At 39.5% G+C, this 21,536-nt stretch overlaps 1 protein-coding gene across 1 annotated transcript in view; it reads left to right on the top strand.

Moving 5' to 3' along the window:
• The first annotated feature begins 10,258 nt into the window (after nucleotides 1-10,258).
• ATP6V1C2 (ATPase H+ transporting V1 subunit C2) overlaps nucleotides 10,259-21,536 on the top strand; it is a 68,328-nt gene continuing 57,050 nt past the window's right edge. The window contains exons 1-2 of the mRNA XM_073672970.1: nucleotides 10,259-10,372; nucleotides 18,205-18,361. Coding sequence (XP_073529071.1) covers nucleotides 18,233-18,361 — 129 coding nt within the window. The 5' untranslated portion in view covers nucleotides 10,259-10,372; nucleotides 18,205-18,232. The remainder of the gene's footprint in view (nucleotides 10,373-18,204; nucleotides 18,362-21,536) is intronic.

The raw sequence follows: 21,536 nt of genomic DNA, 5'->3' as shown, positions 1-21,536 counted from the left end.
GGAGCCCATTATACTATATGGAGGACTATGTGGGGCCCATTATACTGTATGATGGACTATGTGGGGCCCATTATACTGTATGGAGGACTATGTGGGGCCCATTATACTGTATGGAGGACTATGTGGGGCCCATTATACTGTATGGAAAACTATGTGTGACCCATTATACTGTATGGAGGACTATGTGGAGCCCATTATACTGTATGGAGGACTATGTGGGGCCATTATACTGTATGGAGGACTGTGTGGGGCCCATTATACTGTATGGAGGACTATGTGAGGCCATTATTCTGTATGAAGAACTATGTGGGGCCCATTATTCTGTATGGTGGACTATGTGGGGCCCATTATACTGTATGGAGGACTATGTGGGGCCCATTATACTGTATGTAGCACTATGTGGGGCCCATTATACTGTAAGGAGGACTATGTGGGGTCCATTATACTGTATGGAGGACTATGTGAGGCCATTATTCTGTATGAAGGACTATGTAGGGCCCATTATTCTGTATGGTGGACTATGTGGGGCCCATTATACTGTATGGAGGACTATGTGGGGCCCATTATACTGTATGTAGCACTATGTGGGGCCCATTATACTGTAAGGAGGACTATGTGGGGTCCATTATACTGTATGGTGGACTATGTGGGGCCATTATTCTGTATGGAGGACTATGTGGGGCCCATTATACTGTATGGAGGACTATGTGGGGCCGATTATACTGTATGGAGAACTATGTGGGGCCATTATTCTGTATGGAGCGCTATGTGGGACCATTATACTGTATGGAGGACTATGTGGAGCCCATTATACTGTATGTAGGACTATGTGGGGCCCATTATACTGTATGGAGCACTATGTAGGGCCCATTATACTGTATGGTGGACTGTGTGGGTCCAATATTCTGTATGGAGGACTATGTGGGGCCCATTATACTGTATGGAGGACTATGTGGGGCCCATTATTCTGTATGGAGCACTATGTGGGACCATTATACTGTATGAAGGACTATGTGGGCACATTATACTGTATGGAGGACTATGTGGGGCGCATTATACTGTATGGAAAACCATGTGGGACTCATTATACTGTATGGAGGACGATGTGGGGCCCATTATACTGTATGGAGGACTATGTGGGGCCCATTATACTGTATGGAGGACTATGTGGAGCCCATTATTCTGTATGGAGGACTATGTGGAGCCCATTATTCTGTATGGAGGACTATGTGGGGCCCAATATACTGTATGGAGGACTATGTGGGGCCCATTATACTGTATGGAGGACTATGTGAAGTCACTATACTGTATGGAAGACTATGTGGGGCCCATTATACTGTATGGAGGACTATGTGGGGCCCATTATACTGTATGGAAGGCTATGTTGGACCCATTATACTGTATGGAGGACTATGCGGGGCCCATTATACTGTATGATGGACTATGTGGGGCCATTATACTATATGGAGGACTATGTGGGGCCCATTTTACTATATGGAGGACTATGTGGGACCCATTATACTGTATGATGGACTATGTGGGGCCCATTATTCTGTAAGGAGGACTATGTGGAGCCATTATTCTGTATGGAGGACTATGTGGGGCCCATTATACTGTATGGAGGACTATGTGGGGCCCATTAAACTGTATGGAGGACTATGTGGGGCCTATTATGCTGTATGGAGGACTATGTGGATCCCATTATACTGTATGTAGGACTATGTGGGGCCCATTATATTGTGTGAAGATCTGTGTGGGGATCACAGTTGGGTCATCATACCGTGCGTGTGGAGGGTACTGTGGAATAATTCACTGTGGGGGTATCATACTGTGTTTGGGGGGCACTTTTGTTGTCATCATACTGTATTATCTGTTTTATTTATTAATTCAAGGATTTTTGTCCTTTGATATTACATACTTAAATTAGGCCATTGGACCATATGCTTTTTACTGCTCTTATATAACATATATTATTCCAGTATGCCCCATTATGTGCTAATTTTATTCTAAGATCTATTACATAAAATGTACTTTGTTTGTGGGACTGACCCTTTAAACTTGTTTCCATTTGTAAAGGTTCATCTTTATATTTGATGATCAGGAAAAACTTCCTCAATTGTAGACATTTTTTAAGAAATATCAAGGTTGGCCTGTGACTTTGTCCGCGCTTTTCATTTTGTCCCTCTGTGTATTTCAGTTTGACATCCCTGACATAGAGTGACTGCAAACTTAAGCCCCAAGCCTGGACAACCCCTTTAAACCCAGCTAATGATTATCGGTAGTTATATAATAGACTGTACAGTATTGCAGTGTATTGTACAAGCAGTTACAGCGCAGGTTCAAGTCACCTAGGTGTCTAATAAAAGACGTGAGAAAAAAACTTGAAAAATATAAATGGAAAATAAATATATATATATATTTAAAAATAGGAATAATGAAGCAGCATTAGAATTATGTTCGGGTGCACGCTGATAGAGGATTACCAAAAATCTCACAAATAACCAAAAAACAGGGAGGGCAAAACTCCAATAGTTAATGGAGTTTTTCCCTTTCATAAATGTTAATCCACGGCTGCAAGATATTCTAAAGAAACTAACTGTGCTGTACTCATCTTTCCCAGGTCCAACGATGAGTCTCGGCCATTGCTCCCAGTGTCTGTCACTGGAAGCAGCGCTGACGTCAGCCCAAAAGCCCATCTGTGATCTCAGCTACTCTGGGCGGGCCTTCCGTCTACGCTGCCAGAGCCATTGAGCTCAGTGATTGGCTGCCACACTGTCAGCTTCAGCCAATGCCAGACACGGGAGCAGCAGCAAAGACTCAGCGCTGGACCTGGGGAGGATGATGACAGCACAGTTTGTTTCTTTATAATAAGCTGCAGTCACTATAACGCTAGGGGTCACATGACCGCATTTTCTCCCATCCGAGAGAATCAGGCCGATTGTGACCACATAGTGTGATCCGATTTTCTCAGATGTGGAGAAGATGGGAAAAATGTCTCCATCTTCTCCATTCCATCAGTGTATGAAAATCGGACTGCACTCAGATGTAATCCGAGTGCAGTCCGATGTTTTCCACAGTCTCATTGACTTGCATGGCCGAGTGCGATACGAATATTGGATGCAAACCGCTGTGATTTTTTTCCTCGGACAGACTCAGCTCACGGAAAAAAAAATCGGACGTGTGCGCGGCCCCAGAGAAGAACATTGGTCCGAGTGCGATCATATGTTTTGTCAGATCGCACTCGGACTCGAAAAACAGTCATCTGCACGAGCCCTAAGAACGACTGAATGATTCCCCCTCCTCCACTGACAGCTCGGACAGCGGCAGTGTATACTATATACACTATCAGTCTATCAGTATACAGAGAGTAGTGTGTACAGTGTATACAGTGTAAATCACACTCCAAAGTCCCAGTCTTCACTAGATCTAGCAGAAACACACACAGGACTGGTTCACACAATATCACTGGTTACTTATTATTATTTACTGCTTAAATAACGCCGACATATTCCACAGTGCAGTACATAGATAGTCATCACTCACATTAGTGCGATGACGAAAAAACTAAGTCCATTGAGTTCACCCTTTATCTGCAATCCGATATCTTATTCCAGCAGAGAAATCCCTGTTTTTCTAAATATTTTAATGAGCCGTTAAGATCTACGGGCCGGACATAGATCTGCCTGAGAATCTGCCTCCAGAGATTATTTTAAAAGAAAGGGGCGTTACCAGTGTGAGACATGTAATGACTGACAGTCTGCTATCCTGATCTACATGTCTCACACTGGTAACTCCCCTTTCTTTAAAAATAATCTCTGAAGGCAGATTCTCAGGGAGATCTATGTCCGGCCCATAGATCTTAGAACGCCGGCTCGATCAACAGCGGGTGTCAGCGCTATATTAGAGTTGACACCCTGCAGCAACGCCCACAATTGGCGTTAGCGCTGATCGTGGGTATTTAACCCCTCTGATGCCACTGTCAATAGTGGCAGTGACATCTATGGGCATTGCAGTGGGAGGGTGCTCCCTCTCTGCTCACATCGGCACAACGCGATTGCGATCACATTGTGCTGATGGTCTCCATGGGACCCCAGGACAAAAGATGGCTGTTGGGTATGGTGGCCTGTAAGCTCCTGCTCAGAGCAAAAGCTGACACGCCTTCTCCCTGTGTCTGATTCAGTGATCTAATGCTTTGCAATGCAACAGCAGTATTAGATCAGCGATCAGGGAAGGGAAAGTTGGTGTCCCATCCTGGGACAAGAAAAAAATAGTAAAAAAAAAAAAAGTTTTTAAAAGTTGTAAAATTCTAAAAAAAAATCACAAAATAGAGAACAAAAAAAAGAAAAAATATTAATCCGATAAATGCATACATTTATGTAAAAACAAAAATAAACAAATAAAGTACACATATTTGGTGTCGTTGCATCCGGAACGTCCTGAGATATAAAACTGTCCCACTAGTTAACCCCTTCAGTGAACACCATAAAAAAAATAAAAAAATGTGCCAAAAACGATACTCTTTCATCATACCGCTGAACAAAAAGTGGAATAAAACTAGATCAAAAAGTTGAATGTAAATAAAAATGGTACCGCTGAACACGTCATCTTGTCCCGCAAAAAAACAACATATGGGTCCGTCAGTGGAAAAATAAAAAAAGTTATAGCTCTCAGAATAAAGCGATGCAAAAACAATTATTTTTTCTATAAAGTAGTTATTATTGTGTAAAAGCGGCAAAACACCGCTGTGAACGTACTGACCCGAAGAATAATGTCGTCTTATCTCTTTTGCCACACGGTGAACGGAATAAAAAACAAAAACTATTCCTGAATTGTTGTTTTTTGTTAATTCTGCCTCCCCAAAAATCAGAATAGAAAGTGATCAAAAAATCTCATGTGCCGGAAAATGATACCAATAGAAACGTCAACAACAAAAGCAAAAACAAGCCGTCACATGACTTTGTAGGCCGAAATATGGAAAAATTATAGCTCTCAAAATATGGCGATGCAAAAACTTGACAGCAGCTAAACATAAAAACCGATATAAATCTGGTATCGTATCGCTGTAATCGCACCGACCCGAAGAATAAAGTCGTCTAATCACTTATACTGCACAAGGAAAGCGTAAAAAATAAATAAAACCAATTCTTCTGCTGTTGATTTGCTCAGTCTGCCTCCCAAAGATCGCAGTAAGGTTTGGCACACATTTATCCTTCGCTCTGCGCTGAGCACTAACACTGGGGTTTCTCTGTAAATCTATGAAAGATGTGATTCAGACGGAACCCCCGCTGGAAGATTCCCTGTAATGAGGCAGATGGAGACACTGTGGACGCTGTCTGGCCTATCATTTGACACGGTTGACCACAGTTTTGTGCACCTCTGAAAAGAAGCTGAACAGAGGCCAGACAGAGTCCAGAGTAACACTGCTGCCTCATAATTGTGAATGGATTCCTTAGTGGTTTCATCTGAATCACGTCATTCGGGGATTTAGATGGAAACCCTGATGTAAGTGCTCAGCGTAGAGCGCAGGATAAATGTAATCCAAAATGTTATCTAAAATGTTCCCAATAAAAGCTTCAACTGAATCCATAAAAAAAGCGAGTCCATCATCTGTCAATGGAAATATAAGAAGCTTGCATGTTACTGGTAGCACAAAGGCTCTGGAGAAGCACTATGCCTTCTTGTGCCCCAAAAGAAATCTAGCGAATTCTCCACTCCCAAATCCAAATGCCCCCTCCCTTCTGAACCCCACAATGTGCCTAAACCACATATAGCGTCCACATGTTTGGCGTTTCTGTAGCGATGAGATCCTGCTTAATTTACGCGGTCCATTTCTCCAGAAGCACAAGCTGGCCACAATGTACTGTGCACTACAACGGACTGGGCAATACAATGTACTAGGCACTACAATGTACGGGCACTACAATGGCAGATTTGCAGTTTTCATTCAGCAACATTCATTGCTGCTTGTTTCTTTCAAACACCAATGGAGCCAAAATCATCACTACTCCTGTAGATAAATTCCCAGAGGGGTGTAATTTTCAAAATGGGGTCACTTGAGGGGGGATTCTGCTCTTATGGCACTTAGGGGCTCTGTACAGTGGGGAAAAAAAGTATTTAGTCAGCCACCATTGTGCAAGTTCTCCCACTTAAAAAGATGAGAGAGGCCTGTAATTGACATCATAGGTAGACCTCAACTATGAGAGACACAATGAGAAAACAAATCCTGAAAATCACATTGTCTGATTTGGAAAGATTTTTTTTTTAAATTTTGGTGGAAAATAAGTATTTGGTCAATTACAAAAGTTCATCTCAATACTTTGTTATATATCCTTTGTTGGCAATGACAGAGGTCAAACGTTTTCTGTAAGTCTTCACAAGGTTGCCACACACTGTTGCTGGTATGTTGGCCCATTCCTCCAAGCAGATCTCCTCTAGAGCATTGATGTTTTGGGGCTGTCGCTGGGCAACACGGACTTTCAACTCCTTCCAAAGGTTTTCTATAGGGTTTAGATCTGGAGACTGGCTAGGCCACTCCAGGACCTTGAATTGCTTCTTACGAAACCACTCCTTCATTGCCCTGGCGGTGTGCTTGGGATCATTGTCATGCTGAAAGACCCAGCCACGTTTCATCTTCAATGCCCTTGCTGATGGAAAGAGGTTTGCACTCAAAATCTCACGATACATGGCCCCATTCATTCTTTCATGTACACAGATCAATCTTCCTGGTCAGAGAAACAGCCCAAAGCATGATGTTGCCACCCCCATGCTTCACAGTAGGTATGGTGTTCTTTGGATGCAACTCAGCATTCTTTCTCCTCCAAACACGACGAGTTGTGTTTCTACCAAACAGTACTACTTTGGTTTCATCTGACTATATGACATTCTCCCAATACTCTTCTGGATCATCCAAATGCTCTCTAGCTAACTTCAGACGGGCCCGGACATGTAATGGCTTAAGCAGGGGGACACGTCTGGCACTGCAGGATCTGAGTCCGAGTCGGCATAGTGTGTTACTGATGGTAGCCTGTGTAACGTTGGTCCCAGCTCTCTGCAGGTCATTCACTAGGTCCCCCCGTGTGGTTCTGGGATTTTTGCTCACCATTCTTGAGATCATTTTGACCCCACGGGGTGAGATCTTGTGTGGAGCTCCAGATCGAGGGAGATTATCAGTGGTCTTGTATGTCTTCCATTTTCTAATTATTGCTCCCACAGTTGATTTCTTCACAACAAGCTGCTTGCCTATTACAGATCCAGTCTTCCCAGCCTGTTGCAGGGCTACAATTTTGTTTCTGGAGTCCTTCGACAGCTCTTTGGTCTTCACCATAGCGGAGTTTGGAGTGTGACTGTTTGAGGTTGTAGACAGGTGTCTTTTATACTGATAACAAGTATAAAACAGGTGGCAGTACTGCAGATAATGAGTGGAGGACAGAGGAGCCTCTTAAAGAAGAAGTTACAGGTCTGTGACAGCCAGAAATCTTGCTTGTTTGTAATTGACCAAATACTTATTTTCCACCAAAATTTAAAAAAAAAATCTTTCCAAATCAGACAATGTGATTTTCAGGATTTGTTTTCTCATTGTGTCTCTCATAGTTGAGGTCTACCTATGATGTCAATTACAGGCCTCTCTCATCTTTTTAAGTGGGAGAACTTGCACAATTGGTGGCTGACTAAATACTTTTTTCCCCCCTGTATATGAAGTCCGCAAACTATTCTATCGTTATTTGTTCACCAAAAGTCAAATAGCGCTTTTCCCCTCCTGAGTCTCGCCCTGTGGCTAAGCAGTACTGGAACATATGGGGTATTACCACGTTCAACAGAAATTGTGTGACAAATTTTGGTGCCATTTTTAACACACTTCCCCTTGTGAAAATGTAAAATCTAGGGCTTTTTTTTGCGGTAAAAATGTAATTATTTTTTCTTCAGTGCCCAATGGTATAAAATTCTGTGACACACATGTGGTGTCAATATGATCACTGCACCCCTAGAATAATTCAGTCAGAGTTGTAGTTTGTTAAATGGGGTCACTTATGGGGGCTTCTGCTGTTCTGGCACCTCAGGGGCTCTGCCAATGTGACATAGCGCCCTCAAATCATTCCAGCAAAATCTGAGCTTTGCACTGAAACCTTCTGAGCTTTGCACTGTGCCTCAAAAATTGTTTTCGACCACATATGGGGTATCGTGTACTCAGGAGAAATTGCATAACATATTCTGTGGTCCATTTTCTCATATTATCCCTTTTGAAAATTAAAAACTTGGGGCGAAAGTAACATTTTAGTGGAAAAATGGTAATTTTCCAATGACTTAGCCCAATATTATACAATTCTTTGAATCGCCGGAGGGTTAAAATGCTCACTACACCCCTACATGAATTCCTCAAGAGGTGTAGTTTCCAAAATGAGGTCACCTGTGGGGTTTTTTGCTGTTTTGGCATGTCAGGGACTCTTCAAATGTGACATAGCATCTGCAATCTATTCCAACCAAAATTGCTCTCCAGGATTCAATTGGCACTCCTTCCCTTTCGAGCCCAGACGTGCACCCAAACAGTAGTTTTCCACCACATATAGGGTATTGTATACTCAGGAGGCATTGCACAACAAATTGTCTGGCCATATTCTTCTGTTACCCTTGTGAAAATGAAAAATTTGGGACAAATGGAACATGTTTGTGGGAAAAATGTGTTTTTTCATTTTCACAGCTCAATGTTATAAAATTCTATGAATTACATGTGGGTTCAAGGTGCTCACTACACCTCAAGATAAATTCCTTGATTGGTGTAGTTTCCAAATTGGGGGTCACTTGTGGGGAGTTTCCAGTGTTTTGGTACATCAGGGCTCTACAAATGCGACATGGCGTTCGCTATCTATTCCCGCCTATTTTGCGCTCCAAAAGTCAGTTGGCGCTTCTTCCCTTCCGAGTCCTGTCATGTACCGAAACAGTAGGTTTCCACCAGATATGGGGTTTTTGTGTAATCAGGAGCAATTGCACAACAAATTGTATCATCCATTTTCTCCTGTTACCCTTGTGAAAATGAAATATTTGGGGCTAAAGCTACATATTTGTGGAAAAAATGTATATTTTCATTTTCACAGCTCAACATTATAAAATTGTGGGAAGCATCTGTGGGTTCAAGGTGCTCACCACATCTCTAGATAAATTCCCTGAGGGGTCTATAATCCAAAATGGTGTCACTTGTGGGAGGTTTCCACTGTTTACGCACATCAGGGGCTCTGCAAACACGACATGGTGTTCACTATCTATTCCAGCCAATTTTGTGCTTCAAAAGTCAAATGGTGCTCCTTCCCTTCCAAGCCCTGCCATGTAACCAAACTATAGTTTTATTCCACAAATGGGGTATTGGCGTACTCAGGACAAATTGCACAACAAATTTTATAGTTCATTTTCTCCTGTTACCCTTGTAGAAATGCAAAATTTGGGGCTAAATGAACATTTTTGTATGAAAAATTAAAATGTTCATTTTTTCCTTTCACATTGTTTCAATACCTGTGAAGCACCTGAAAGGTTAATAAACTTCTTGAATGTGGTTTTGAGCACTTTGAGAGGTGCAGTTTTTCTGTCATATAGGCACCTCAAAGTCACTTCAAACGTGATGTGGTACCTAAAAAAGCAAAAGTTTTTTTAAATTTTGTTGAAAACTCTTTTAATTTCCTAACAAAAAAATAATAAGTTCAATAAATGATGCTGATGTAAAGTAGACATAAGGGAAATGTTATGTAATAATTATTTTGTACAGCATGACTAACTGGTTTAAGGATTTAAAATTTAAAAGTTTGAAAAATTTCGAAATTTTTGCCAAAATTCCAACATTTTCACAAATAAATGCAAAAAATTTCAGCCTAAATTTACCACTAACATAAAGTACAATGTTTCAGTAAAAAAACAGTCTCTGAATCAGTGGGATTTGTTGAAGCGTTCCAAAGTTATTACCACATAAAGGTCAGAATTGAAAAATTTGGCCTGGTCAGGAAGGTGAAAACGGGCTGGGAGGTGAAGGGGTTAAAATATATATTTTTTTTACAATATTGATATTTGTTATATTTTCTTTTTAATTTATTGTCATCACTGTTTTTATAATGTCTATATATTTTCAATATTTTACATAAGGAATATAAATATATTGAATTGTCTAGGTGTGTTACTGTATATAAGGTCCTGATAATGGGAGCTGAACTGAGCAGTGTGTACAGCGCCTGCAGGGGGCAGCACTGAGCTGGATGACAGGTGCCACCTACTGATGCTCCACACATAAAGGGACGCTCTGAAGTGTGAGGTGCAGCATTTGTGTGCAGGAGAGGAGGCTGAAAGGAGGTGCCGTGGACTGGCAGAGCACACAGGAGGCAGCACACACACCCAGGTAATGGAAGATAGTGTCCAGGTAGAGTACAGCAGGAGCTTGTCACCTAAGTACTAGCTTCACTCACAGGTATAGGCATTCTCATATTTCCTTATATCTGTCTATTAGGACATGATCCTTGTATACTTATGTATTAAGTCAGTTTGGTCAGGATTAGGCATTGCACATTTGTCCTATCAAGAGTTAACAACCTGCCATAGCTGTGGGGCTATTACAAGTCCCAGACTGTCAAAATACTTTTTTTTTCTCAAATTTTTGAACATTTTCCAGTTATTATTGATAATGACGATTTTTCCCAGACGTTTTCTATTTGGAAAAAGTGCAAACATAAGATTTCTCGACGTTACACTGGGTTTTGCTGAATTTAAATATCCGTGAATTCTGCACAATTTTTGAGACTTTTTTTTTACTCAGTTGTGAAAGTGAAGAAGTGCGTATGGCTTCTCAGGAGATACAGTTCAGGCCAAATTAGGAATAATAAATAATTATATTAGTAAATAAATAATATAATTATCAATTGGATAAATGGCGCAATTCTATGTCTGCTCAGAACAAGGGTAGAAAGTTCAGAATGTGACTTATTTATTTTATAAGAGGCGTCCACCTTTTAATAAATTTGCTTTAAATTTTTCACTCTTCTCTCTCTTTTAGACCTTATTCAGACATGTGTTTTTCATCTATGTATTCTTTAGAACATGTACCCATTACAGTCTATGGGACTGTTCACATGTTATTGTTTTTGTGGACTAAAAAGAATAGCGTGGACACCATCCATGTGTTATTTAAGTCCTATTCTTTTTTTTTTACTGTATAATGGGTGGTAGAAGCTTTGAATTTTTTTTCTTTGGTATACGAGAAAAACGGATGCCACATCGACGGTAAAAACTGACACACAGATCAATAATGGATGGAAATCTCATCCAGCACCCTGATGAAAAATGGTCCATTTTTTTTCATCATGCACCCCCAAAAAAATCCAGACGCTCAAATGATGCCTAAACCTGAAAAAAACAGGCTATTGTTAATAAAGATTGGACAATAAGTGCGTAGTCATACGGCCATATAAATGGTCTGGAAAATGGAACGCAATGCTTGGACTGGCCGTTGGCTTTTCTGACCCGAGTGTGGCAGCTGCGTAGAAATATATGAAGCTGTCACGCCCAGGTGGGGAGAGCTGCCGGCCAGTCCACGCAGGGGCGTTCCAATCTGTGGCCGATTTATACGACCGTCTGACTGCACTCTTAGAATGATTTTTCCTTGTTATTTTATGAGCTTGTTTGCTTCACATTGGAGCAATTTATAATTCTATATGACCAGTGATTTTGTAATATATATGTACTCTGTGGTTTCATCTGCAGACTCCTGACTGCCACAAACAGCTCCTGCATTCTGCCAGTGACTTCTGTTTATAAATTAAACTATTTGGGTTGTAGATTAGGAAATTGTTTTAAATGAAAAAAAAAAATAATAATATGAAAGTTCAACAAATTCCAAAGTGAATCTCGCAATCAGCCAATTAGAGTTTGATATTTCTGCGCAGATGGAGCAGGATGGATTGCTTCATCTTGCTGAATGTCACATTAGCAGTCCCTCTGACACCTCTTCCAAGCAGAAGTTGTCAGTAATCCCACACCGCAGGTAATATCACAGGTACAAGACACCTGATCCTCCCCCTGTGAGAAGTGGAGGGTACGCCCCGCACCCGGGAACTGCGCGACAACTGTTCCTGCACCTGGAGAACGTCCTGCAGGAGGAGCAGTCATCGGGGGGTTAGCAAACACACCTCTGCTTTACTCCTACTACAAATATACAGTACAGACCAAATGTTTGGACACACTTTCTCATTTAAAGATTTTTCTGTATTTTCATGACTATGAAAATTGTACATTCACACTGAAGGCATCAAAACTATGAATTAACACGTGTGGAATTATATACTTAACAAAAAAGTGTGAAACAACTGAAAATATTTCTTATATTCTAGGTTCTTCTAAGTAGCCACCTTTTGCTTTGATGACTGCTTTGCACACTCTTGGCATTCTCTTGATGAGCTTCAAGAGGTAGTCACCAGAAATGGTCTTCCAACAATCTTGAAGGAGTTCCCAGAGATGCTTAGCACTTGTTGCCCTTTTGCCTTCACTCTGCGGTCCAGCTCACCCCAAACCATCTCAATTGGGTTCAGGTCTGGTGACTGTGGAGACCAGGTCATCTGGCGTAGCACCCCATCACTCTCCCTCTTGGTCAAATAGCCCTTACACAGTCTGGAGGTGTGTTTGGGGTCATTGTCCTGTTTAAAAAAAAATTATGGTTCAACTAAACGCAAACCTGATGAAATAGCATGCCGCTGCAAGATGCTATGGTAGCCATGCTGGTTCAGTATGCCTTCAATTTTGAATAAATCCCCAACAGTGTCACCAGCAAAGCACCCCCACACCATCACACCTCCTCCTCCATGCTTCACGGTGGGAACCAGGCATGTAGAGTCCATCCGTTCACCTTTTCTGTGTCGCACAAAGACACGATGGTTGGAACCAAAGATCTCAAATTTGGACTCATCAGACCAAAGCACAGATTTCCAATGGTCTAATGTCCATTCCTTGTGTTCTTTAGCCCAAACAAGTCTCTTCTGCTTGTTGCCTGTCCTTAGCAATGGTATCCTAGCAGCTATTTTACCATGAAGGCCTGCTGCACAAAGTCTCCTCTTAACAGTTGTTGAAGAGATGTGTCTGCTGCTAGAACTCTGTGTGGCATTGACCTGGTCTCTAATCTGAGCTGCTGTTAACCTACGATTTCTGAGGCTGGTGACTCGGACAAACTTATCCTCAGAAGCAGAGGTGACTCTTGGTCTTCCTTTCCTGGGGCGGTCCTCATGTGAGTCAGTTTCTTTCTAGCGCTTGATGGCTTTTGCAACTGCACTTGGGGACACTTTCAAAGTTTTCCCAATTTTTCGCACTGACTGACCTTCATTTCTTAAAGTAATGATGGCCACTCATTTTTCTTTACTTAGAATTTGTATTATGGCAAGAAAAAAGCAGCTAACAGTCTATTCAGTAGGACTATCAGCTGTGCATTCACCAGACTTCTGCACAACACAATTGATGGTCCCAACCCCAATTATAAGGCAAGAAATCCCACTTATTAAACCTGACAGGGCACACCTGTGAAGTGAAAACCATTTCCGGTGACTACCTCTTGAAGCTCATCAAGAGAATGCCAAGAGTGTGCAAAGCAGTCATCAAAGCAAAAGGTGGCTACTTTGAAGAACCTAGAATATAAGACATATTTTCAGTTGTTTCACACTTTTTTGTTAAGTATATAATTCCACATGTGTTAATTCATAGTTTTGATGCCTTCAGTGTGAATGTACAATTTTCATAGTCATGAAAATACAGAAAAATCTTTAAATGAGAAGGTGTGTCCAAACATTTGGTCTGTACTGTACATTACTTATTACTTGCATATATATTACTTAGTGTATTTATTACTTAGCATAAGTATTACCTGGTATATTTATATGTATTACGCTGTGTAGATACATGTATTACTTATACTATACTTATACATACACTAAGTAATACATGTATATATACTAACCAATACATATACTAGTTATACATGGACATATACTAATACATATTCTATGAATACTTCTTAGTACATGTACAGTATATGGTATTTATTATATGTGTATGTATGACTTAGTGTATGTACAACTTATCATATGTACATGTATTACTTAGTGTATATATAACTTATTATATTTATACTAGATGGTGGCCCAATTCAAACGCATCGGGTATTCTAGAATATGTATGGGCCGACTGGGTGCAATCAGCAGAGCGGTGTTTAAATTTGGCGCCAAAATCGCTGATTGGTCGCGGCCGGCGACTGCGACCAATCAGCAAAGCGGTGTTTAAATTTGGCGCCAATATTGCTGATTGGTCGCGGCCGATCAGTGAATTGTATTAGTGAGGACCTTGGAGCGGCGCTGCCTGTGCGGGTACTTCCCTTGCGAGCAGCCGGGAGATGACCGGCTGCTCGCAGCAGAAGTATCCGCTGATCTCCCGACGGTAGCCGCATGGAGGTCAGCGGCGCCGGCGGTCGGGGTAGTTCTGCTGCGAGCAGCCGGGAGATGACCGGCTAGCGCCGGTCATCTCCCGGCTGCATCGCCGCTGACCTCCATGTGGCAGATGAGCCGCTAACGGCCGCCATCTTGTTCTGAAATCCCGCGTCGCTGATTGGCCGCGGCCGGACCAATCAGCGATGCGGGATTTCCTGGACAGAAGGACAGACAGACAGACAGACGGGATAAGATGATTATATATATTAGATGCATTACATATTTATATATATATATATAATTACACACACCCACACAGTACTTAGAATATGTATTACTTAGTATATGTACATACATGTATTACTTAGTTTATTTACATACATTACATATATGTATACTGTATATATTACACACACATGTTACTTATTTTATGTATTAGTGTATGTATAATTTAGTATATTTATATGCATTACATATATATTACACACACACTCACATTCAGTATATATACACATGTATTATTGAGTATATACACATGTATTACTCAGTGTATATACATGTATTACTCAGTATATACACATGTATTACTCAGTGTATATACATGTATTACTCAGTGTATATACAGTACATGTATTACTCAGTGTATATACATGTATTACTCAGTGTATATACATGTATTACTCAGTGTATACACATGTATTACTCAGTGTATACACATGTATTACTCAGTGTATATACATGTATTACTCAGTGTATACACATGTATTACTCAGTGTATATACATGTATTACTCAGTGTATATACATGTATTACTCAGTATATACACATGTATTACTCAGTGTATATACATGTATTACTCAGTGTATACACATGTATTACTCAGTATATACACATGTATTACTCAGTGTATATACATGTATTACTCAGTGTATATACATGTATTACTCAGTGTATATACATGTATTACTCAGTGTATACACATGTATTACTCAGTATATACACATGTATTACTCAGTGTATACACATGTATTACTCAGTGTATATACATGTATTACTCAGTGTATATACAGTACATGTATTACTCAGTATATACACATGTATTACTCAGTGTATATACATGTATTACTCAGTGTATACACATGTATTACTCAGTGTATATACATGTATTACTCAGTGTATACACATGTATTACTCAGTGTATATACACATGTATTACTCAGTATATACACATGTATTACTCAGTGTATATACATGTATTACTCAGTGTATACACATGTATTACTCAGTATATACACATGTATTACTCAGTGTATATACATGTATTACTCAGTGTATACACATGTATTACTCAGTGTATATACACATGTATTACTCAGTATATACACATGTATTACTCAGTGTATATACATGTATTACTCAGTGTATACACATGTATTACTCAGTATATACACATGTATTACTCAGTGTATATACATGTATTACTCAGTGTATACACATGTATTACTCAGTATATACACATGTATTACTCAGTATATATACATGTATTACTCAGTATATACACATGTATTACTCAGTGTATATACATGTATTACTCAGTGTATATACACATGTATTACTCAGTGTATATACACATGTATTACTCAGTATATATACATGTATTACTCAGTATATACACATGTATTACTCAGTATATATACATGTATTACTCAGTATATACACATGTATTACTCAGTGTATATACATGTATTACTCAGTGTATATACACATGTATTACTCAGTGTATATACACATGTATTACTCAGTATATACACATGTATTACTCAGTATATATACATGTATTACTCAGTATATACACATGTATTACTCAGTGTATATACACATGTATTACTCAGTGTATATACACATGTATTACTCAGTATATACACATGTATTACTCAGTGTATATACATGTATTACTCAGTGTATATACACATGTATTACTCAGTGTATATACACATGTATTACTCAGTATATATACATGTATTACTCAGTATATACACATGTATTACTCAGTGTATATACATGTATTACTCAGTGTATACACATGTATTACTCAGTGTATATACACATGTATTACTCAGTATATACACATGTATTACTCAGTGTATATACATGTATTACTCAGTGTATACACATGTATTACTCAGTGTATACACATGTATTACTCAGTGTATATACATGTATTACTCAGTGTATACACATGTATTACTCAGTATATACACATGTATTACTCAGTATATATACATGTATTACTCAGTATATACACATGTATTACTCAGTGTATATACATGTATTACTCAGTGTATATACACATGTATTACTCAGTATATACACATGTATTACTCAGTGTATATACATGTATTACTCAGTGTATATACATGTATTACTCAGTGTATATACATGTATTACTCAGTGTATACACATGTATTACTCAGTATATACACATGTATTACTCAGTGTATATACATGTATTACTCAGTGTATATACATGTATTACTCAGTGTATACACATGTATTACTCAGTATATACACATGTATTACTCAGTGTATATACATGTATTACTCAGTGTATATACATGTATTACTCAGTGTATATACATGTATTACTCAGTGTATATACATGTATTACTCAGTGTATACACATGTATTACTCAGTATATACACATGTATTACTCAGTGTATACACATGTATTACTCAGTGTATATACATGTATTACTCAGTGTATATACACATGTATTACTCAGTGTATATACATGTATTACTCAGTATATACACATGTATTACTCAGTGTATACACATGTATTACTCAGTGTATATACATGTATTACTCAGTGTATATACATGTATTACTCAGTGTATATACACATGTATTACTCAGTGTATATACATGTATTACTCAGTATATACACATGTATTACTCAGTATATACACATGTATTACTCAGTGTATATACATGTATTACTCAGTGTATACACATGTATTACTCAGTATATACACATGTATTACTCAGTGTATACACATGTATTACTCAGTGTATATACATGTATTACTCAGTGTATATACATGTATTACTCAGTGTATATACACATGTATTACTCAGTGTATATACATGTATTACTCAGTATATACACATGTATTACTCAGTATATACACATGTATTACTCAGTGTATACACATGTATTACTCAGTGTATATACATGTATTACTCAGTGTATATACACATGTATTACTCAGTGTATATACATGTATTACTCAGTATATACACATGTATTACTCAGTATATACACATGTATTACTCAGTATATACACATGTATTACTCAGTGTATATACATGTATTACTCAGTGTATACACATGTATTACTCAGTATATACACATGTATTACTCAGTGTATATACATGTATTACTCAGTGTATATACATGTATTACTCAGTGTATACACATGTATTACTCAGTATATACACATGTATTACTCAGTGTATATACATGTATTACTCAGTGTATATACATGTATTACTCAGTGTATATACATGTATTACTCAGTGTATACACATGTATTACTCAGTGTATACACATGTATTACTCAGTGTATACACATGTATTACTCAGTGTATACACATCTATTCCTCAGTGTATACACATGTATTACTCAGTGTATATACACATGTATTACTTACTATGCCTTTTGACATGACACACATTCATTGATATACTGTAACCCTTTCCCTCCCAGTGCCTGAAGCTCCTCACACCAGTAGAAAATGTCGGAGTTTTGGTTGATTTCGGTTCCCGGAGATAAGACCAATCTAACAGCGCTGGAGAGGATGAATACCGTCACTTCTAAGGCCAACCTGTCCGCCAACTCAAAGTTCATCATACCTGACCTGAAGGTGAGGACAGATCACCAATATATTGTAGATTATTGCCACCTATAGGGGGAAACCCAGCAGAGACCAATGAGTGGTTTTTACCAGTTTGTTTTCATTGTTCATGATGTAAGATCTCTATTTGCTGTTGATGGATGGAGAATAGCTCGCTCCTGGTTTAGAGCCGCTCGCACGGCCGGAGGATCGTTACTGGAGTATCCAGACTAAGGCTAAGGGTTTTTCAGCATTTTTTGCTGCTTTTTTATGCAAATTTTCAGCTGCTTTTTGCAGTACCAGCAAAGTCTATGAAATTCCCGAAATCTCATGCACACATCATGGATTTTTTTTTGTTCAGGATTTTGTGCTTTGCATGGTTTTTGATAGAGTTTGTCACTTATTTCACCCATTGAAAGTAATGGATGGTGAAAAAAACGCTGAAAAAACACAGGTGTCAAGTTTTCAGCTTTTTTTGTGCATAAACCAGAATGAGATTTTTGTTTCCACTGAACTTTATGTACATGAATAACAGAGACAAAAGAACAGTGAAAAAACGCTGAAAAAATGCACCAAAAACGCACCAAAAAAACAGCAACAAAAATCCTGAACAATCTTCTGGCAAGAGATCAGGTTTTGCTGCAGAAAATTAATGCCGAGAAAACCATGATGTGTGAACATAGCCTAAGCCCAGCAGCACATGGCTTTCTTCTGATTTTTCCAGACCCTAAGCTAATAGCTTCTACACTGATACATTGAAACAAACAGAGACAATGACACATTCCCAGGCTTTGACATTAAATCTATTCAGTGACAGCAAGTGGAGATCTTGGAAAAGACCTGTCATCTTCCTCTGACCGCGGATAGCTGCCTCCATTGTGTGACTTTACCCTGAAAGTACAAGGTGGAAGCAGAATCTTTTCTGATTTTTCTCATTTTGTTTCCAAAATACACTTTGTATTTGTTGTGAAATACTCGGTCGTGTGACGGGAAGGTTCAGACACAACAGAAGACTTAAAAAATGTCTGCGCCTTCCTATAAAACTTCTGATATAAAACTAATAAATGCAGCAAATTCACCGAAAGGTCATGTGCAAGTCGTGTGCACCCGCTGCCTCTATTGTGGTCCTAGGAGGCAAAGTCGCCTGCAACTTGTGACCAAAATCTATTTATGTGTTAGATGCAGGGATGGATATATCATTGGGGCAACCTGTGCAGCCATACGGGGGCCCAGAAGGTAAGGGGGCCACTGCCACTTCCAAAGGGGCAAGAAGCTTCTGTCATAGACACATTATTGCACAGGGGTCCTCTTCTATCTGTGTCCACCGCCGGTTCCATATGACATATGTCGCCATGTCGTCATAGTACTGCGGAAATTGTGAAAGAAACAACTAATGTATAGATATGATATAGAAGATAGATAGATATGGGATAGATAGATAGATAGATAGATATGGGATAGATGAGATAGATAGATAAGATAGATGATAGATAAGATAGATGATAGATAGATGATAGATAAGATAGATGATAGATAGATAGATATGGGATAGATATTCACCAGTGATGAAGCTTCAAACAAGCCATAGAGACCCTGGAGATCAAGGCCTGCAAGACCTTCAATGCCATCCGAAGGAAACTACTATATGAAACCGTCAGTGAGGGTCTAGCTTAAAATCGTCGCTGCTATCATCACCCCAATCCTCCTGTACAGCAGCGAAGTCTGGGGTGCTCACACATACCCAGACTGGTCAAGGTGGGATTCCAGCCCAACAGAAATATTCCACCTGGAATTCTGTAAGCCCCTTCTCCAGGTCCATTGGAGCACCTCCAACAGTGCCTGATAGCTAGATGGATGAATGGATAGATATATAGCAAAAAATGATGTCAAATTGCACTAGCAAACAATTTGGAAAACACAGGGTGCCCTTCCTCTAGGTATATATCAAACCTTCCATATAGAAAAAATAGATGAAAACAGCACTCCTGGTAGAAAAATAGTGATTTATTAGCTAAAAAAAAAAGAGCTCTATCAATGTTTCGGCTCCAGTGTGAGCCTTTCTCAAGCCTTGAGATAGATATGGGATAGATAGATAGATAGATAGATATGGGATAGATAGATAGATAGATATGGGATAGATAGATAGATATGGGATAGATAGATAGATAGATACAGTGGGTACGGAAAGTATTCAGACCCCTTTACATTTTTCACTCTTTGTTTCATTGCAGCCATTTGGTAAATTCTAAAAAGTTCATTTTTTTTCTCATTAATGTATACTCTGCACCCCATCTTGACTGAAAAAAAAACAGAAATGTAGAAATTTTTGCAAATTTATTAAAAAAGAAAAACTGAAATATCACATGATCATAAGTATTCAGACCCTTTGCAGTATTGAGTAGAAGCACCCCTTTAAGCTAGTACAGCTATGAGTCTTCTTGGGAGTGATGCAACAAGTTTTTCACACCTGGATTTGGGGATCCTCTGCCATTGTTCCTTGCAGATCCTCTTCAGTTCTGTCAGGTTGGATGGTGAATGTTGGTGGACAGACATTTTCAGGTCTCCCCAGAGATGCTCAATTGGGTTTAGGTCAGGGCTCTGGCTGGGCCAGTCAAGAATGGTCACAGATTTGTTCTGAAGCCACTCCTTTGTTATTTTAGCTGTGTGCTTAGGGTCATTGTCTTGTTGGAAGGTGAACCTTCGGCCAAGTCTGAGGTCCAGAGCACTCTGGAGGAGGTTTTCATCCAGTATATCTCTGTACTTGGCCACATTCATGTTTCCTTCAATTCCAACCAGTCGTCCTGTCCCTGCAGCTGATAAACACCCCCATAGCATGATGCTGCCACCACCATGATTCACTTTTGGGATTGTATTGGGCAGGTGATGAGCAGTGCCTGGTTGTCTCCACACATAACGCTTAGAATTCTCACCAAAAAGTTCTATCTTCATCTCATCAGACCAGAGAATCTTATTTCTCATAGTCTGGGAGTCCTTCATGTGTTTTTGAGCAAACTCTACGCGGGCTTTCATATGTCTTGCACTGAGGAGAGGCTTCCGTCAGGCCACTCTGCCGTAAAGGCCCGACTGGTGTAGGGCTGCAGTGATAGTTGACTTTGTGTAACTTTCTCCCATCTCTCTACTGCATCTGTGGAGCTCAGCCACAGTGATATTGGGGTTCTTCTTTACCTCTCTCACCAAGGCTCTT

This window comes from Phyllobates terribilis, unplaced genomic scaffold (assembly GCF_046119375.1).
Source record: "Phyllobates terribilis strain yellow unplaced genomic scaffold, ASM4611937v1 Scaffold_3__8_contigs__length_932513732, whole genome shotgun sequence".
Classification (NCBI taxonomy): Eukaryota; Metazoa; Chordata; class Amphibia; order Anura; family Dendrobatidae; genus Phyllobates; species Phyllobates terribilis.
Note: the sequence above shows the minus strand (reverse complement) of the source record. Positions and strands in the feature narration are given on the sequence as shown.